This window comes from Arvicola amphibius, chromosome 5, assembly GCF_903992535.2.
Source record: "Arvicola amphibius chromosome 5, mArvAmp1.2, whole genome shotgun sequence".
Taxonomy (NCBI): Eukaryota; Metazoa; Chordata; class Mammalia; order Rodentia; family Cricetidae; genus Arvicola; species Arvicola amphibius.
In genome coordinates this window covers 64798852-64819581 of record NC_052051.1, presented here as the reverse complement: position 1 = coordinate 64819581, position 20730 = coordinate 64798852, and the positions used below count along the sequence as shown (strand labels likewise).

General features: G+C 36.3%; 1 protein-coding gene across 1 annotated transcript in view; it reads right to left on the bottom strand.

Moving 5' to 3' along the window:
• Positions 1-20730, bottom strand: part of Ano3 (anoctamin 3) — a 306732-nt gene that overhangs the window by 88281 nt on the left and 197721 nt on the right. Inside the window, exons 7-12 of the mRNA XM_038330758.1 lie at positions 16954-17054; positions 14405-14449; positions 8408-8539; positions 5003-5109; positions 2904-2959; positions 275-396 (exon numbers count right to left, since the gene is read on the bottom strand). Of these exons, the coding sequence (XP_038186686.1) occupies positions 275-396; positions 2904-2959; positions 5003-5109; positions 8408-8539; positions 14405-14449; positions 16954-17054 (563 nt within the window). The remainder of the gene's footprint in view (positions 1-274; positions 397-2903; positions 2960-5002; positions 5110-8407; positions 8540-14404; positions 14450-16953; positions 17055-20730) is intronic.

The window sequence follows — 20730 nt, the reverse complement described above, 5'->3', positions numbered from 1 at the left end:
AGGATCATTTTCCTTCCCCTGGTATTCACCAGCACCTGGTAATTTGGGTGTGTAATACATAAGATGCATATTACTTAAAGACTTTTTTAAATTAGCTTTCATATCCACTCTATAACCAATTCCCTGCATTGAGTTTCTTTCACTGAAAAGTCATGTAAGTGGTTTTTCAGGAGAGTGTTCCTGAACTGAAATAATGGTGATAAGAAGTAATCAAGGCTAGGAAAATGGCAAAAGAAGAGTTTGCTATTATTATAAAGCAGTCTATCTACAGTACCTGATTAAGTCCAGAGGTTGATGTTTGTACCACATTCCCCAGCGTGCCCAGCGCTCGTACAACAGATGCCTGTTGTTCTGAGGTCCATGGGTTTTGATGGGCAGGTTGCTCTTATAGGCTCCCTGAGACAGATACAGTAACATAAATTGGAGTCCATTCTTTTACTGAAGTTTTAACTGAAAAAGAACTAGTGTATCCATAACAAGGTGATTTATTAATGTGTAAAATAATTAGAGATTATATACTCATGCCCACCACTGGAATGGTAAATACCATTATCATTGGAAATATGATTGTTCTATGAAAATAATGTATTAAATATTTTTTCTAGTAATTTGGGCCCATTTTACTTAAGTAAATGAGACTTTATATCTCACTCTTTGGAGCTTAGGATCTTTTAGTTAAAAATGTCAAAGTTATTGCAATCTTTAGTTGAGAAATTGAATACGGCTCTACTTAAAAAAGTGAGCTATGTTTGGATACACACCTTCCTAGACCTGGATGGAGGGGGGAGGGTCTTGGACTTCCCACAGGGCATGGCACCCTGACTTCTCTTAGGACTGGAGAGGGAGGGGAAGGCGCAGTGGGGGGAGTGGGAGGGAAATGGGAGGATGGGAGGAGGTGGAAATTTTTAATAAATAAATAAACAAATAGTCACAAAAAAGTGAGCTATGCACAGAAAAGTTCTCTTTTACCTATAGATGCTAAGAGAATAAATATTTGCTTAAAACAGCATAGGATTATACCTTTAGAGCCACCTATATGTTTAGGTCCTAGGATCCTGAAAATTTACTTTTGATATTTCAAATGTAAGCATTTAATATTCAAATGGGCTTCATAAGGCTGAGGGCCCCCTAATTACTAGGGATGAGATAGATTGTTTAGGAAGCATTCGTGACAACTTGAGCTCGTGTTTGCCAGTGTCTTGCAGCTGCAAAGAGATAACATATGTTTATACCATCTCTGATTCTTTAATAAAGTAGAAAAAATAAGGAAAGGATAATACAGATTCAAAGTTTGGTTGCTCACCTTCCTGGACTTACGGGGAGCTGGGAGGACCTTGGACTTAACATAGTGTAGAGAACCCTGATGGCTCTTTGGCTTGGAGAGGGGCAGAGTGGGGGTATGGGTGGAAGGGAGGGGAGGGAAGGGGGAGGAGGAGGGGAGGAGATGGAAATTTTTAATAAAAAATGAGAAAAAAATAAAATAAACAAAGTGCAAGCTAGTTTAGGTGTCCTTCCTAAACTAACCCAAGCATTTAAATCTTAATCATTGGAAGCTAAAGAGAAGAATGAAATCAATCTTGATTTCAAGTGCAGGACATCTGTTTGGAATAGTGTTTGCTCTTTAAATTAAACCCTGCCTGATAATGAAAGGATGAAAAACAAAATTGCTGCTCCTCTGCAGTCAGTGCTAACAATCCTAATTCACAGCATTGATCCAGTTTTAGTGGGCAGACCGCATACGTTTCTAGATGCTCAAATTTAGGGTACCTAGTATACTTCTGCGCAACCTACACTTAACACCAACACTGCTCTGTCTTGACAGTGACAAGCAGTGGGCTGCAAGGCTCAAACACTGCCAGTCGTCCCTATCCACACCTTTGATTGATCCTCCTCCATGATTTATCCTTGAAAGAATTTTATATTTGACTCATGTTTTAGAGAAAGTTTTCTCATCCTTGTGCACCTCTGGGCTATTGATTTTATCTTTCCTGCCCATTCTCACTGAAAGGGTTTCTCATACTTTTCTAACTATTGTCAATTTGTAAGAAAAAAAAAACCTCTTATAGGAATAGAAAATATAAGATTGAACATAATATCCATCATTAATTAAAAAGAAAGACATACATTTTAGAATATCCTTTTCAGTCTATAAGTTAATACTATTAACTTTATCTTCTTTGTAAATTTTGTTTTTCTCTCATGTGTAAATAGTAATTGAAATCAATAGACAATTTCTGATTCTATTTCACTGTTTCTCAATTATCTTTTGCTTATTTACAGTTCAACAGTGGTACTTTCTATTCCTTTTACATATTTGTGCCATATATTTATATTTCAAATAATTTATATAAAGACATTAAAAAGACTGTCATCAAAAACTCAGCTATGACAGCTGCCAAATTTCCCATGAGAAACTCAAGTGAGCTGTCAATGCACAAGCTAATTATGCAGAGAAAATTACCATGCCCAATAGAATAAACCAAACCTCTTTTTATTACACGACTCCCTTAGCTGTGCTTCTCTGCTCACTTTTGTTTACCACTTACTATGAGGTATTTGAAATGGTGTTTAATATTTCTTAGCTGTGTTCCTTTATATCTCAAGAAATAATAATGCTTACTTCCTTCTGTGCAGTCACAATCATGGTAAAACAACTACTGGCTCAGAACATGGAAAAATATAAGAAAAATCTGCTCATGATTATTTACCCCGATTTTTTTTATTGTAAATGGGCATTACATGAAGGTCATTAACTTTTGGGTTCCTATACTTATAATTGCCTTTGACATTTTACCTTTGTGTAACTGGATTGTCTATAATTATAATGGAAATGGTGTTACTGTCAGTAACATAGAGTTCTTTCAAGAGATAGATATTAAATGGAAAATATCTTACATAAATACCTCGTGTGGGGGGAATGCCGCTATGTATGAGCCATTATTTATGAGCTTACGGATACCTAGAAAGAAAATGAAGTTCTTAGTGAATTTCAGTGAAGGATTTCTCTTAAAGCATAAATAAACACACATGGAACACAGAATTATTTTAAGACACTTTAATTCAAAGGAATCTCATATCAGGTCAACACTAGGGACAGTAATCCTGAAAAAGAGATTGGTACTGAGCCTAGGAGTGTCTTTGCTACAGTATTTTCAAGACACCGGCACAAGGTTTTATTTTGCCATATGGCAACATGATGTGTGGTGAGTTGTTCATTCCCACTTCTTGAGATCACATGAACCAAGAAAACAATTCTTTTTTACCCCCTTCTGAATACAACAAAATTTAGTCAAAGAAGAATTTTCTACTCCTGACATTTAACAATAAAGGTTGTTGCACAGAGAAATGTTTGTGTTAAATCGAAAGGACATAAAATGCCACCCTCAGATTTGTTATTTCATTGACTTCCTTTTGAGAACGAGCACTGAGAAAAACTTTCTGGAGAGGAATTTTAGTTACAGTGTTATTTATTAACATGCATGAAAGAAATATTTGTACACCTGAAATATGGAACCCTCTTTCATGGTGCATAAAATTATATAAGGTGCTTAGTAAACAATTGTAATTTAATGAATACAGTTCTTAGACTGTTACACAGTAATTTGAAGCATCATTTCCATGTGATACATAATGACTTGAAAAAATAGTTGTTTTAAAAACACAAAATACACATATAATACATCTATATTTTGCTGTAATGTGTTTTAACATTTTTCTATAAATTCATCACTGTGGTTAGCAGTCCATTTATTTTATTTTAGCTCTTCTATGTTTAGCAAATTTTCCACAAAGAATATGATACCTTTATACTCATTTAAAATGACATTTAAACCTATAAGTACAATTTTTCCATCACACAGGAAAGTTTTGAGCTCATATTCTGGGTATTTGAGTTTTTCTTTCTTTAGAAATATTCTCGTTGTTTTGGGTAAAGTTTTAGTGTCTAAGGTAACTGTTTTAATTGTTCAGTCATGAATGAATTAAGTTGTTAGTCAGGAAACAAAATGAAACATGATTCTTTTTTTATAAACCAGTGTTGTTCTCCATTCTAGCATAATCAGGAAAGAATGGTGACAGATTACATGGGTTGTCAATTTGTAATTCCAGAGAATTTAGAATATTTGGCTAACATTGATTTCTTCAATGCTGCAATTAAGTCTCATCATTAAAAGGTCCAATTCTGTGTTAGCTTTGTTTTGTTTTCAATTCTGTGTAAGGCTCACAATTTATTTTGTTCTACTTGGAAATCCCTCAATTTTCATTCATATTATATATGTATTAAACTGTCAATCCTATCAAATGACTCAAAATTTCAAAATTTAATAAAGCTAAAGTAAGTGGCCCTTTAATATCCCCAAAATATTATTCCATTAAGTTACATACATATTCTAGATTTTTATTTATTTTTACCTCTATATACTAAGAAATTAGAATCACACTAGACTAATAGTTTTGCAATCATCTCTTCTTTATTTACAGAATCATAATGAAATTTCAATTTGATCTAGGAACTAATATTAATCTCTGAGAATAAAATCCATGTTATGAACTGTTCAACATATAACACATAAGAAATAAAATTATATGGGTATATATTTACACATAGAGGTTCTGGCAATTATGTTGATAAAAAGAAAATAGATAACTTTTAGTAGGTACAAGTACCTAAAATTATGGACATAGCATATTTGGTACTTCTAATTTTTTATTATAATGCCATGTTGAACCATTTCCACACATATTTTCATTAAAAATCTATTAGTTTAGGATAAATTTTGTTCTTATGTATTTGTATAGTTCACATTTTGTTACATTTGCCAAATGCCTTCAAAATAAATATTTTTTAAAAATAGCAACACAAAGTATCCATGGAATTTGTGTCTACTGTGTTAAGCAATTCACAATTAGTGAGTGAAGGCAAATATTTAATTTGTTATGAAACTCTATATCTATATTTAACTTTTTAATATTTCAATCTCTGTCTATAAAATAATGTTCTTACCCACTTTTGATATCCCATTTTCATATTTGGTGCGCTCCAGCATGTGGTAAACTATCCTGCTTCGGGTAGCATTGCTGAAGAACGTGTCCTTATTGTTTATTATAAAGCTGTCAAGATGAAGGGATTGGTTTTAATATTCAAAACTGAACACAAAATCTAGTCACAATTGTAAGCTCCTGGGTTGATATGGGATTTCCCTCTGTTTGCTGTAAATATCACTGATTAATAAAGAAACTTTCTTAGGTCTGCTCAGGGCAGAATAGAGATAGGAGGGGAAAACTAAACTGAATGCTAGGAGAAAGAAGGCAGAATCAGTAGATGCCATATAAATGACTTTGGGAACAGACATGCCAGAATGTTGCCAGTAAGCCGCAGTCACGTGGTGATACACAGAGTAATAGAAATGGGTAAATTAAGATGTAAGAGTTAGCTAATAAGAAGCTAGAACAAATGGACCAAAAGTGGTTTAATTAATACAGTTTCTGTGTGATTATTTTGGGGCTGAGCAGGTGGGAACAACACTGGGTAACCACCCATCTGTCTCTGTAATTAAAGACAATGAGTAGAAAATATTCTAGGATGAGAAAGAAGTCCTCCTCTTTGATGAAAATAGATTGACAGATAAAAAGAAATACTTAAAGACAATGCAGAGAATTATCAAATATTCATTGTAGCATCTTTTTTTTTTTCAGTTTGTAAGAGGCCTAGGTATTCTCAAACGTTTATCATAGAGTAAAAAGAAATTCACCATTTGCTGGCTGGGGTTTGTACCACCTCAAACAATATTTCTCCAATTAGATTTAATTAAAAATTGAGATTATTTACCATGCCATACTTGCCATTCTATCTTAATCAGTTTTCAGAGTTTAGTGATAGCCCATAATTCTTTTTTTTCTTTTCCCTCGATACCCTAAAATGTCCTGTGGAAAGAGTAGCAAGGGGCCTTGTGAGTGTGAATGTCATGGGAAGCAAAGGGGGATTTCACAATGAGAGGATAGATCTGTTTAAATGGATCTGTTTAATTTATATGGACTGAAAGTTTCCAAATAGTGGAATGAACTGGATCTTACTGGATTGATGACACTCTCTGCTTCTATGCATTTTATCTCTGTGAATGATGAACTATTTTTTTTGTCGGAAATTTCATCTGTGGTATTAGTTATTTTATCTATTGCATCCTCCTCACCCTCCATTTTCAAGGAGTTACCAAGCTAAGTAACTTTCCTGTTGAACCATTGTCTCCATGTTGCTGTGACCCTGTGCAAGTGTCAGTGCTCCTAGCCTACTTTGCCTTCTTGGCGGGTTTTACCCAGCCTTGTGTACTTCAGTCTGCACAGCTGACCATATTATTACATGCTGGGTTCCTCAGTATTGAATACCATACATATTATTTCTGTATCCAGATACATTAAATTCAGAGTCTTGGTTACTATAGGAGGCAGGAAAAATAACCAGCAATCTTTTTACATCACAAGACTTAAGCCTACCAGAGAACGTGATTCTCAGGGAGATAAGTTCAGTTTTGGAAGAGATTGTATTATGGAAGAATGAAGCAGGTGGTATAATCAAGTTAATAAATAAATTCCAGCAGGGTTCTGGGAAAAAAATATAATAGCATAATGATGCAGTGGGTGACCGGGGGAAGAGACAGCAGCAAGAATTTTCTGATATGATTTTCCTTAGATAATGATATTTAATGTAGGCACACGGGTGGAAAGAAAAATACCCTGCAAAGCTCAGAGGCAGGATAGGTCAGCAGAAATGAAAAGTGGTAAAGATTCAGCTGAAGCTCTAATAGAGCAGCTGAGTCATGGACCCATGGCCTGTGTAGCTGCACTGTGTAATGGTTGGATGCCTGAGGACCCGGTGCCCGTGGTACACTGGGCTGAAAGCAGGATGGCCTACACTGAAAACGATCACAAACTCAACTGTAAAGAGTATCAATGGGATACTATTAGGGAGGTATACGCCAGATGTTTTATTTAGTGTTCTTTAAAGACAGCTGGTTCCTTGAGTTTTCAAAGTACGTTAAGTACATTAAGTTTCATCTTGTTTGGTGCAACCATCGATCTGTAAGATCTTGTGATAGTACAGTAAAAAGCTGGTGAAGGTCCCAGGATTTTGAGTTTTCTAGACAGGCAGTCCATGCTCTGTCTTGCCTTCCTTTCTCCAGACATGGATTAATAAAGGATTGCTTGATATGGACCTCCAGGATAAAATCATAAAGTGAGTAGAATATTCTGAGGAGAAGAAACTCTGATTTTTGGCTATGATATAGACTAATCTAGAACTTTATCAACTGCCACATCCCAGGAAAAGGTTTATCCAGATATCCAAAATAGTGTCTGTGGACTCCCAAGCCTTCGTATTATACTGAATTGTATATTTCACTACAATATATTGTAAATATTTTATACTTCTCTATCTCTTTTTACCTTATTTTTTTAGATTTACAATTACCTTCTTGTCTATAGCATTTGTCTTGGAGTACCATGAAGATAGACGGCAGGACACGTGCCTTAATGAGCCTTGTAATTCAATTCATGAACTGTAACAACTTAATAAGTCATAGTAGATAAAAGCATAGACAAATAAACAGATATGGAGGAAGGCAAGGGAGAAGAAAAAAGCTTGGCAGAGAGTGAGAGTGGAGGAGAGAATGAAAAGAAAGAGACCTATAGCCTTCTCTAAATAAATTACTGTATTTTAATAAGATTAAACAAAACCACTTTAATACTAAAAGTATATATAAGTAAAATTACATTTTTAATAGTTCATTAATTAGAGTTAGTGTTAGCAGCAGTGCTATTATTGTTGCCACAATTATTTTAGATGAGTTATTTTCTCCAATAATAAGTTTTCAAAGATTTATTGAATATATATGTGTGCTTTTTTGAATGTATTTATCATCTATACCACACATGTGCCTGATGCCTGAAAGAGTCAGAGATGTTATTGAATCATTTGTGACTGGAGCTACAGGAAATCCTGAGCCTCCACGTATGTGCTGTGGATCCCCGACAACTGGAGTAACTATAACTGGAGTTACAGCTGTGTGCCTCTACATTTGTGGCCGAAACTCCCCCGTGAGAATATCATGTGCTTTGAATGGGTAAGCCATCTCTGTCACCCACATAGTTATTACTTCAAAAGCATATCTAGGTTACCAGTCTATAGAATGATATTTAATTATTATTTGGTGATCTCTGAATCATGAAATTAATATAGAATCAAATGTTCATTTAGTGCTGTTCCTAAGTTAAATATAAACTCTAATACAATGATACATTCTCGACCCAGTTTGTGACCAGTGGGAATGTCCTCAGTTATTTTTCTTCAGAAAACAAGCTCGAGGAAATGGGAAGTACAGAGCCAGAACAGAACAGAAAAGAGATGAGCACTCACTGGTGAATCCGGGCTCTGCTGAAAGGGCCAGTGTAGCAGTCCGACTCCTCCAACTCTGGAAAGGCTGACTTGTCAAGAACCATTGGGTTTTGGGACATCCACTTTTTGATTCTTTTGAAATAATTTTGCACCCTGGAACCAAGTCAAACCCCAGAACTAGATAAGGTTGTATTCCAGAGCTCTATTAGTTTCCTGTGACAGTTTTCTTAAGTATTAGAGAAAAAAATTCCAGATCTCTCCCCGTCACTCATAATATGCACATGTGCATGCATGCATACACACACAGATACATACACAAGCACCACATACATACACACACCACACACAAGCACACCATACACACATACACATACGCTCATGCATACACACATGTACACACACATACGCACATACACCTACACCACACAGTTATATACACTATCCACACACATACACCATACACACACCTGCTTCTGTTTTCTTATAGATGAAATAAATAATAAAACAAGTCCAGCATTTATTTAAACTCTTTTCAGAGAAATAATATCTCTGTAGAAAATGTCTTAAATTACCTTGCATAAGGATAACCACAGGAAGGAACATTTTCAAAGGCAGCACAATATATTTCTAAAAGCTGTATATATGAGTGAGTATGTAAATGTAGATTACTCCCTGGTTCTTTAAAAAAGTGTGAAAATTTCCATGTAAATGCATAGTGTGTATGCATGCCTTTTGGAATAATGGCCATCATTTTCCTTCACAGAATAAAAAATAAAGCAAAACAAAAGGCTGACCTTCAGCATTGATTCTGAAAATCTAAATTCTGTTACTATAACAACAGCTGTTTTCATTTAAAAATACTGAGCAGTGTTTCCACAGTGATTATGGTGTGCTGCTGCAATAGAGAAGTCAAAATTGCAGGACAGAATATCTCCAGACACAAATACAATGTATCTTCTTCTTTTTTTATTTTTAAAAATAATTTATTTTTATTTTATTTGCATTGGTATTTTGCCTGCACTGATATCTGTGTGAGGATGTGAGATATTGGAGTCAGAGACAGTTGTTAGCTGCCATGTGGGAGCCTTAACGTGGCTTTTTGTCAGGTTCTTGAAGTTTAGAAAAAAAATTAAGATAACAAAGGGCAGGCAGCAAATACTGTCTCTTAAGAATTACTGCTTAAGATTTGGTGAAATTACCATGGGAAATTTTAAATAAGAATTTAATCCTGCTGAAAAGTTTTGGGTGTAAAAATATTGATCATTTCTTACCAAATTGGATCATCAATGGGATACTGATCATCTCAGATTTTGAGGGACTACAACATTTATTTTAAATCTAAACTAACAAGCAGTTTTGAGGTGTTCATTTTGTTCATTCTCATAAACAAAACCCCTGAATTAATAGATTTTTCTGAGGCCAATGCAAAGTCATGTAGAAGACATGAGAGTACAGATCAACCTCTTTAGTCTTTTGTAATGCAGCACATTGGATGGGTGAGGAGAGCTGAACTGGCCAGTTTCTGAAACCAGACAAAACAGTTCCATGCTTGAGCTGATGTTTTCAGGTCTAAAGAGAGGAGGTGATCCCATTTGTCCTACATCCAGCAAAGGATCAGAACAAACCAAAAGGGTAATGCCAAGGACATTTGGGCAATGTTGGTGGACTGCAGCACTTAATGGCCTATGATCTCTCTGAATTAAAACAACCTGGAAATAAGTGAATGTCTAAAATTTATAAGAGAACATTAAGATCATCTTCTACTAATAGCAGAAAATAAATGCTATTATCAACTTAGGCCTTCATACACATTTTCCTGAGAAGGAAAACGGTCTCAGATGGTGAAATATTATCAGTCCTGGATTTGAACCAGATTCTAGAGCCTAGTTAATTTATTTCCTTGTGCCTCACTTAGTTTTTTTTTTTATTATTATTAAGTGAAATGGTATCTTGAGAACAAAATGGACACTAGAAACCTGTTGGGTTTGCTCTAATGGCCACGATAATAAGGCAAGAAATGAATGTTGAGTTACTATTTATGTTGCTGCTAACCTGACACCAACACTATCATATTACCAACATCCAAATATGTTTTATCATCTTGGGCATCTTTTAAATGTTGAATTTTCTGATAAAACATGAAGATCACTCTAACACAGTTCAGTGGCTTTATTAAAATCTGGAGGCAGGGTAAGAAAATTCCGTGTAAACTAAAACTATAGATCAAAGGGTTCAGAGAATCTGACTAAAATGCAAACTGTCAACCATCTGGGAAATCTCTGGATAGGACTGCGGGTGGGGATGCTAAGAGTCTGTTATTTTTCCCTCATCTGCAACACTGGCTACTTTCTGTTCTATTTTCCTGCAGGCTATTTTGATGATGCCTTAATATTTGAACATAAAAGTGCTTTGTAAATAAAAATTAAATTGCTGCACCAATATTGCTTTAGTTATTTCCTCTAAAGGTGCCTAGAGATATGATGATCTTCAGAAGCTAGATAATTGTCTGGACATTACTTATCCCTTAATGTTTTATAGCCTTAGTTAACCACACACAAACATCTCTTCTATTGCAAGAAAAGGAAATCACTAATAAAAATAAATGTGTGTGTTTGATTTAAATTTTATACGTTGTACAGTTTTACTGACTGTAAATATTGTACTTAAAATTTTGTAAGACATGACTATTTATGCCTTTAACATAAATAGAATTTACATTTTTCTCCTAAAATAAATCGAAAGAAAATTTATAATCAGTCTTTTTCTCAAGTGAATATAAAAATAAACAAAAACAAGCAACAGAAAAGTTTTATTTTCACTCAATGCCTTTACTGTTTGATACCTACTCCTCACCACTCAAATCCTTGAAACTAAGAAATAAAGAAAACTGTTTGCAACAAATTAAATGTGAGGGACAATTTTTAAAATATTCACAATACCTAAATTCAAATTTTAAGAATTAAAACATAAATATCATAAAACAACATGGTACAGTGTTCATTTTTTAGTTTCTTGAAAGGTTGAGCATGATAGATATAAGATCATTTTAGAACTGTCAAAATGTGTTTCAAAATTTGTCCATTTAGTAATTTATATACTAATGAGTAAGATTCTCTTGAAATTGAAGTTAACTTCAAATATAAGCTATATCTTTATGTAAAATACTCTTTATAGATTTTAATAGTCAAAATTTTATTCTTTAGCAAGACTCTGAAAAATGTCATTCAAGAATAAATCTATTAAAAAGACAATTGAAAAATTAGTTCTGTAACAGCTAAAAGGGACCCAAACAAAACATTTTATTTAAAATAGACACTATGTTTAAAAAAGATTCTCATTACAATTTATAAAGTTTGAAAGGGCTAGATTCATCAAGTCTTTTCTAAAATGATACTACACTCATTTTTTTCTGTTGTGTATTATTCTGACTAGTCTATAGTGTTACTCACGGAGTACAGCCATGCTGATGTTGCAGTGGCTTGCTGTCATCAACTGATAGCTTTGCAATGGATAGGAAAACAGCTATCAATATGAAGGTTTTGTCATTGGGCATTCCTTAAGTGGAAATTCATTTCTTCAATTTTAATAGGTGTCCAAGAGAAGTATAGCCAATAAAGCCACTGCTAATCTAGGTGGACTATGGTGCTATCATGAGCCATGGTGTTGTTCAGGCCCATGTTGGGACATGCTGTAGAGGACCATGTCTGGGTCGGTGACCCTACTGTAGTCAGGGTCTGAGTTGACACGTATGGCTCCAGTTGCAGCAGAGGGCCACGTGGTTACCTGGGGTCTGATCAGCAGCCTGGGACCTTTTTGGTGCAGAAGGTCATGCTGCATCTGGGTCCACACATACCTAAGTGGCACATATTGCTGTCCAATGCCATGGTGATATCCAAACCAGAGCTACAGCTAGGGGCCATGTCTGGATATGTCACCCTTCTGTAGCCAAGGTCTGTGTTGTTGTCTGTAATTCCCTTTTCCTCATGGTCCATGCAGATTTCCATGGTCTGGGCTGCTACCTCATGCCATGTTGGTATCCACAGGCTATGCTTCCACTGGGGCCATGTCAATCTGGGTGACCTTCATTACAGCCTGGGGTCATGTTGACATCTAGGTCTATGCTGCTGCAGAGGGCCTAGTCTGGATCTGTGGTCCTACTGCATCCAAGGTCTGTGTTGAAGTTCATGACCTATGTTACTACCAAAGACCAGGTGAATGCCTGGGTTCTGGGCCTCAACCTGTGGTCTTTTTGGAGTCTGAGGGCCATGCTTCAATCTGGGCATTACAGATGCGAGTGGCCTGTGCTCTGGCTTGGCACCATGGGCTCATCCAGGCCTGGGCTGCTGTCAAGGGCTGTGTCTGGGTGAGTGGTTCCAATGCAGCCAGGATCTATGTTGAAGTGGTCCATAGCCCATGTCGCCACAGAGGGTTGTGTGAGTGCCTGGGCTCAGGTTAGCCACCTAAGTACATGTTGGTGGCTGAGGGCCATGCTGTAGCTAGGGACAAGCAGAGCTGAGTGGCTTGTGTTTCTATGTGATGCTCTGGTGACCTCTGGGCCAGAGCTGCAGCTTAGGGCCATGTCTAGGTTCATGTTGATGTCTGAGGTTCCTGTTGGTATTGAAGGCCACGTGGATGCCCGATATCTGAGGCAAAGTTAGTGTCTGAGAGCCATGCAGCCGCTGGGCTGTGCAGATCTGAGTGGCCTGTATTGACACCTGGGGTAATGACATCAAGACCCGGGCTGCTGCCATGCACCATGTCTGGATCCATAGTCCTACCATAGCTGGGGGCTGTTGAACTTCAAAGCCCATGATCCACAAAAGGTTACATGGAAGCCCTGGGTTGGGGCCCTAACCGGTGGCCTTGTTGGAGTCCAAGTTTGATCTGAATAACCTGTGCTTCCACTCAGTTAGGATGTTGTCCAGGTGCAAGCTGCTGCCAAGGGTGATGTCTGTGTCCATGATCCTGTTGCAGTTGGGGTCTGTGCTGATGTGTGTGGATCTGTTACCACAAGGGAGGTCATAAGAATGATGAGTAATGATATCAGATGTCCATGATGATCTGGTCCTGCTCTTCACTGGTCCTGGGAAAGCTGGCCCTGACCCTTGCTAGACACTGCAACAGGAGAGATGGCTCTGACCCTCTGTGGACACTGCAACAAGAGAGCTGGCCCTGACCCTCAAGTGAAAACTGGAGCCCCACACTCGGGAGAGATGGACCCACCATTCACCATGGACAAGAGAGAACTGACCCTGAAGGCACGGGCTAAGGGGAACTAGATCCTTCCCTTACCTGAGAGGGGTGGCTCCAGTATCTTGGATTGATCAACTCAACTACACCCCAAGCCCACAGCCAGACCTGGGGTTGGCCCACCATTCCACCTACCCCACCTAGGACCTGCTGGAGCTCGTGAAGGGACTGGTGCTGTGAAATGCTACCAAAGGAGTTCCAGGACTTGGGACAATCATGGTATATCCGAGAGGGGATTTGGTGAGGATTCATTGATGATAGTGTACCAGAAACCAGAGGCCTTAAACCAGACCAATATCTCCTTGCAAGTATTTTGAATATTTGCAAGTTAAGCTGCTTAGACCAAAGGGTGAACTGTGTCACACAGAGGCTTGCAATGTCACTTGTAGAAATGAAGAAGTCTTGGAGTGGTGGAAAAGATGGAGGCTTGAAAGTTTTTTGTTTTGTTTTGTTTTGTTTGCTCTTTTCTTTTTTATGTTTGCTTGTTTTGTTTTGGATTACGTTCTTAAAATTTTTCTTTTAGGAAGAATGCTGCAGATGTGAAGGGAAAATATTGAGGGACTGGGAGGTGAGTGGAATTAGGATGCATGATGTGAAATTGCCAAGGATTCAATAAAGACATTATATTAAATTGAAAAAATACTCTTTCAAGAAATCAACATAATTTTCTTTCTAACTTTTATAATTGAAGACATGCATAATCTAATATGTTCTTTTGGTTTTTATAAATGATAAATTGGTGATAAATATTGTAAATCATTCACTAACCTGCTCATTGACTTGTTCTTCTGATCAGTGTAGTAACATTTTTTTCTGAAAAAAAAGTAAAATCATCTAAAAACAATACAATTTAACCAGAAAGTGACAGTATTCAACAGCAATGTTAAGTGTATCGACACACCATTTTCATATACTTAGAAAATTAAGGCATTTAAAATTAAATCATTACAATATAATGTGAAGACTAATAAATATATATGCCTTTAATTTAAGAAGAAAATGATAATTTAATAAAAATATATAAGAAATATAACAAAGTATAACAAAACACGTTACAATGCATAGGTTATTTTCGACACATTGTTTTTAATTATTTGAAACTCTGTCTTCTGTAACTCAGTACTTGTTAACTGGATTATTTCTTTACATGCTTTATAAAGTCATCAATCCAATCATCTATCCATTCATCTTTTAAACACAATTGTCCTAATTTGGTTGTCTGTTGTTGTTAAAAAACACTGAGCAAATAGGAACATGGGAAGAGAAGGTTCGTTTAATCTTAAAGTTCCTTGTAATATTTTGTCACTGAGGAAAAATGGGGCAAGAATACAAGGCAGAAACCACAGGTAGGAATTAAAGTAACAGCCAAGGGAGCACAAACAAAAGCATGTGGGAGAAAGAAACTTTGCTTTTGCCTGTTTGCCTTCACCTCCCCACTGGTAAGTTCATTTGTGCTGTTAATACTGCTGCTCCTGCTGCCATCCTCCACAGACTTCAGAACCCAACTTCTGTAGGCTGCCAATGTGGAGTGAATACCAGTAGTTCTCTAGGAATCTCCCAGGCTTAAAGCGCCAGACTGAGACTGCTGAGGCCCTGTGTCTTGTGGATTGACCGTCTGCCAGGCTCCCAACATCTTCAATGTGTGACAGTCATTGTTGGACTGCCTAGACCCTATCATGGAAGCCGATCTAGTAAATATCCTTTATATATTTTCAGCAGCTGGGTTTGTTTTTCCTTAAGTGAAACATACACCATAGTCTTTGGAAAGATTTAAAATGTTCTTGCCATATTCCAACACTAAATTCAGATATAATATTTCAAGACTTGTTTCGTTTAACTAAATTTGCATTTCAAATATCTTCCTTATTTTTTTCAAACATAGACAAAAGTTTAAAAGGCATGCATATATTAGTAATGATTTGAAATTTGCAGGCTATTTCTCTTTTTAATTTTTAAATAGATTTACACTTATTTATTTATAGCTGTGTGTGCAAGCCTGTAGGGGCTATGTAGCACCCATATGGTCAGAAGGAAGGTCTTTTTCCACCATGTGGGTAATAGAGGTCAAAGTCAGATCCAGTGCCCTTACCTGCTGAGGCATCTTGATGATCCAAATTGTAGCTTTTCTTTGTGAAATGTTATAGGTCTCACAAGTAAATATTTTCATGGATAGTTTAGAATGAATAATTCATTCAAAATAAAAATATTTTTCTTAAAAAGGCTATGTGCGTTTGCTAATTAAGATGTCAATGGTGATTTTATGCAGTAGTCTGTCTATATTCTAAAGGAATAAGTTCCAGTATACTTTTAATATAAAGTACTGTATGAACATTCAAAGTTATAAAAATGGCATAGTATTCCAATCTAACTTTCAGACATCCTTATGTACATTTAAAATTATTTCTAGATAACTTAAATTCCTAACGGAAATTTTACGTAAATAATGTTTAACTGTTTATTTTTGTATAATAGCTGAGGCTTCATCTTTTGAGACTTGAGATGTTTCAGATGCCTGAAGACACCTGCATCGGCATCTCTTCCTTTATCTTGAAGGATCTTGAGGTTTAATATAAGCCTTTCCAATATGTTACAGGAAATTGTCGTGATATTTTTTAATTGAGCTCTGTTCACTTACGCTTCCTAGAGTAATTTACTTACAATCTCTTTTTTCCTGAACCTTTCTTTTACTCCTTGTTAGCATGTAATGGGATCTGTTTAACTGCATATTTATGGAAACAATCTTATTGTCAACTGAGTTAACACTTGGTGTATAGAGTATGCACTATAAAAGCTACAGTGTGACATCATGAGGAACTGGTACATTCTCCATCAAATAGCAGATGCTCGAGTTAGGCCAACATATTTCTTTGCCCAATAGAAGGACTGAAAATCCTTGAAAGAAGATGATCTATTCTTATCACTTACTGATTGATATTGAGGCCAGAGCTCGGACCTGTCCTGGATGACCTGGTCTGAAAAACAATCCCTGCTAACCATTATCAGAGTAATATAACACTTACATGAAATAAGAATGAGGATTGATCTTGGGAATTACTTCAAGTTGAAATCTGAAAATAATTATGTTACCTCATCTCTAGGCAAGTCTATCTTGAAATGATATTATATGTCCAGGGAATCAGAGAGCTTACCACAATAGTCAAGCAATTTATGGGAAAAACTATCTAATATAGTTTAAAATTTATAATAGAAATAATTTTTTTTCTGAATAAAGGACCACATTTACTGCTGTTAGGTGTTACAAAAGACAGAGTCATCCTAATAATAATGAGAGAAAATGAAATAACATATAAAAGTACCTGAAGGGCACCCTGATGTTCAGCCTCTCTGCATACTTGCACAGTGTGTCCCACGGAATATGAATTTTAATAAACATGATATCGGGGTTTGCAATAGCTGGCTGGAAAGGAATTAGCAGAGAGGCACCATCATTTACAATCAGAACTGCCGACATTCTACCATCATTTTTTTCCTCAAAGAAAGAAGCATTTCAGTCTGTTGTTATGCAAGGATCATTTTTACTTATATAAAGGAAAATTATATTGTCAAAAATTCTTGATAAAAAGTATTTAAATATTCAATGCCATCAAGAAAGGTAAATGTAGATACCCCATAAACTTCCTAAATACAAAAGTGTCTGTAAGTTGTTTGTAAGAAAATACCTTCAAGTGAAATTCAAAGTTGGTTTGAAAGCTGATGGTCATCCATAAAAACAAGTTCTTAATCACAAACTAGTCTTTTGATAACACAGAGTCAGGATTCCCACACAGAACATGATAGCTAGGCTAGAAGGAAACACGTGACCCATGAGTAGGCATTGCACTTATCTCTGCCTGCATAAAAGAACTTTGTTTTGCTTCTCTTCATCAAATCAACAATAAACTTCTCTCTTCACACCCCTCTATGTATTCTCCCAGTCTCAGCCATTTGAAAGGATAAATTTGAAGTCTTCTTGGTGGCAGATCCTTTCCCAGAAATGTGATGTCACAGTTGCTTACCAAGTACGAGGACTAGTGAGTCCTTGCTCAGTTACTGTGTATAGGAAATAGATATCGCTACACATTTATTAATTTTCTTATATTAAACATTACCATTCAGAGGAGTTATAAGACAAGTAAGAGTTTCAAGCTGTTCTTCATGTCACATAATCAAGACCCTCACTGTAACCCAGAGAGAGCATAAAACACTGAAAATCATCCAGAGTCTTTACCCAATTAATCCACTTATTCTACTGCCACATTTATTTTGAAGAAACTGTCTAACCCTCTAACTATTTTCTGGGTACAGTGATTTTATTCTGAGGAAAATGAGTTGCTGAAATTATAAGATGCCCTTGACATGATGTCCTGTTAGATTTATGAACTTACTGAAGGGATGGCATTGTGAAAATTGCCCCAGCACAAACAACAAAAGATACTCTCATGCCAGCATAATTTCTGAAGCAGCTTTTCTGTTAAAGATGTTTGTGACTATTTAAAAATAAATATTCTGAAATTTGTAGCTGACCGTGCCAGAGGTGGACATAGCATGCTACGCTTCTATAGGTCTTTATATTCTGTCCCACACTAAACATATTACCTGTTTATGGGAAGACAACCATAGTTTTTAAGTTAGTTTTTGAGAATTTCGTGCATTTATTAAGTTTACAACAGTCCTTTCCCCATCCAACTCCTTTGGTACCCCTGCATCTCAAATTCATGACCCCTTCTCTTTTGTAAATATTATCATTTTACACACACACACACACACACACACACACACACACACACGAATCTCTTAGTGTTGCAAACTATATACAATTGTTACAAGCACTACCTATTCATTCAAATAAGTACTTAAGCATATTTCAAATTCCTGTAGATATCTCTTATTGATCAAGAGAAAAGAGAAGGTTATCATGTTGACATTTCCAGGCTCTTTGGAATGACTCTTCCAGACTTAATGGAAAGGTTTCTATGTAGGCATGAGAGCAATAACAAAAACTTTTGCAGCTAGAACACCCATAGAACTAATGAGGACATGCTTAGCATATTCCAGATCTGTATTTGAACCTTAGCACTATGCAGCAAAATAAAAATAAATAAGTAAATACAAATTTAAAACAGAGAACTTAAGCCTTCCACTTAAAGGATTCCCACCGAGAACAAGGGGAAGACACATTTCATATTCTATTTTATATTTTGGCCTTATCTATATGAAGTTATTCTCAAGTGTTAATAAAGGTCCGAGTTTAGTTTTGATGTTAAGGTCCCTGCTATCCTAATTTTATCAATCAGTCTTTAACTTGCAGAGCACAACTTACATTCCTTCCATCTTGACTACCTTTTTGGCATGATGTTTAGGTCCCAGATACTCAGCAACATAGTCCATCTGTACCCTATGCTGTCTCTACAATATTTGGATAATTAGTTGGCCCTCTGAATCTTTTTTTTTTTTTTTTTTTTTTTTTTTTGCCTGAAGAGAAATGAAGGGCCCTTGTCTCTGAGTTGAAGGGGGGAAGTTATTAATTGACTGTGTGAAACATCTGCTCCTGACCAGGTGTGGCTGTCAGGTGACAGTATTCATCTCACATCATATGTTAAAAACAAAGGTTAACTACAAAGCATCCCCAGTAACTGTCTTTCTTTTTGCTCCCCTGTAAGTATCTACCTGGTTCCTCTGTGATGAAGCCTGTATCTTGATTTTTGAACACCTTTGTTTCCAGAATTTGTGGTAATATAAGCATAAAGTCAGGAACAACTCACAACTGGTAAACAAATTCAAAATTAAAAGAAAAAAAAACATAAAAAAACAAAGAAAAATCAAAATTCACATCAAGGCAACTGATGTACAGAGACTTGAATCAAAATATGTGTTAAATAGATAAGGATTTTTCTCTGGTAATATATATTGAATATAAACTCTAAAAACATTTATATTTGTATAAATATTAGTTTGAGGAAGAGTTTACCTTTGTTTGAAGCTACTATTTAAAAAGGCTCCATCGATAGACAGAGTACCACTGCTGTCTAGTTTACTCCATTTCCCTCTCACTCATTGTCTAAGTCTTAGGACAATTTCCTCTCTTTCCTTTAGTGTTTCCCTACTGCGTGCTACAAGAGAAGCCAAATGGCATGTATGTCCCTGCATCTACTTCTGTATCAGATTCACTGACGATGCACTGAAAAGATGCATCGTTTTATGTACTGCTACCATTATCTTCATTATGTTGTTATTATTATGCTCAGTTATTTTCAGATAGGGTCTTACTATGTCACCTGGATCTGTTTAGAACTAGTTGTGTAGACCCAGCTGGCCTTTAACTCACGATCCTTCTCTCACAGCTTCCTGAGAGCTGAGACTGCAAATGTGTTCCACCAAGCCTGGTTAGCTAAGTTATTTTCAGTCTATATTTTGTCTAACTTACACCTGAACAAGAGAGAAGGAAAACAGGAAATGGCAAAGAGTCTCATTTTCTGCAGTGGGGCACTGTGTCAGGATCCAAAATAGCACTGAGAACAGCTTGCCTCATGCAGGTTCTTAATTTATTGCTGTCAAGCTCTTGAAGTGAAATAATCTAATCACCTAAAATAAAGGGCTGCTTTGGAAGGAGGGGTTTTGCACGGCAGTGACTACCATCTCTGGGTAAAATGTCAGGCTAAGCGCACACAGTGAAAATGTATCTCATCTTCATGTCTTAGCTGTAAATGTATATATATAATGAAAGATTGTTTTTCATCAGCATGAATCAATGTTGTTTATTACTTCTCAACTTAATTTCTCTTTTGTTTTGCCACCATTTGACAACACAGAAGGCAACTGGCTTCCTTTTCTGCTGGTATCAGGTCAGGTTATGCTATTGGTGACAGGATGGTGCTGTCAGGGGGAGAAATCACCTTCCTCTTTTGAGCACGAACTGCCAATCTGGGTCTATTCTGCTCACCTCCACTGAGAGCAGGCTTCTCAAAGGAACAAAACGCCCACAACCTTCACACTTCTCATTTTTACTTAATTATTCCACCCAAAATTCCAAAGGGGAAGAGCATTTACTCCTAGGTGAAGAGGAGACTTAGAAATTCTGTATACACAAAGTTATT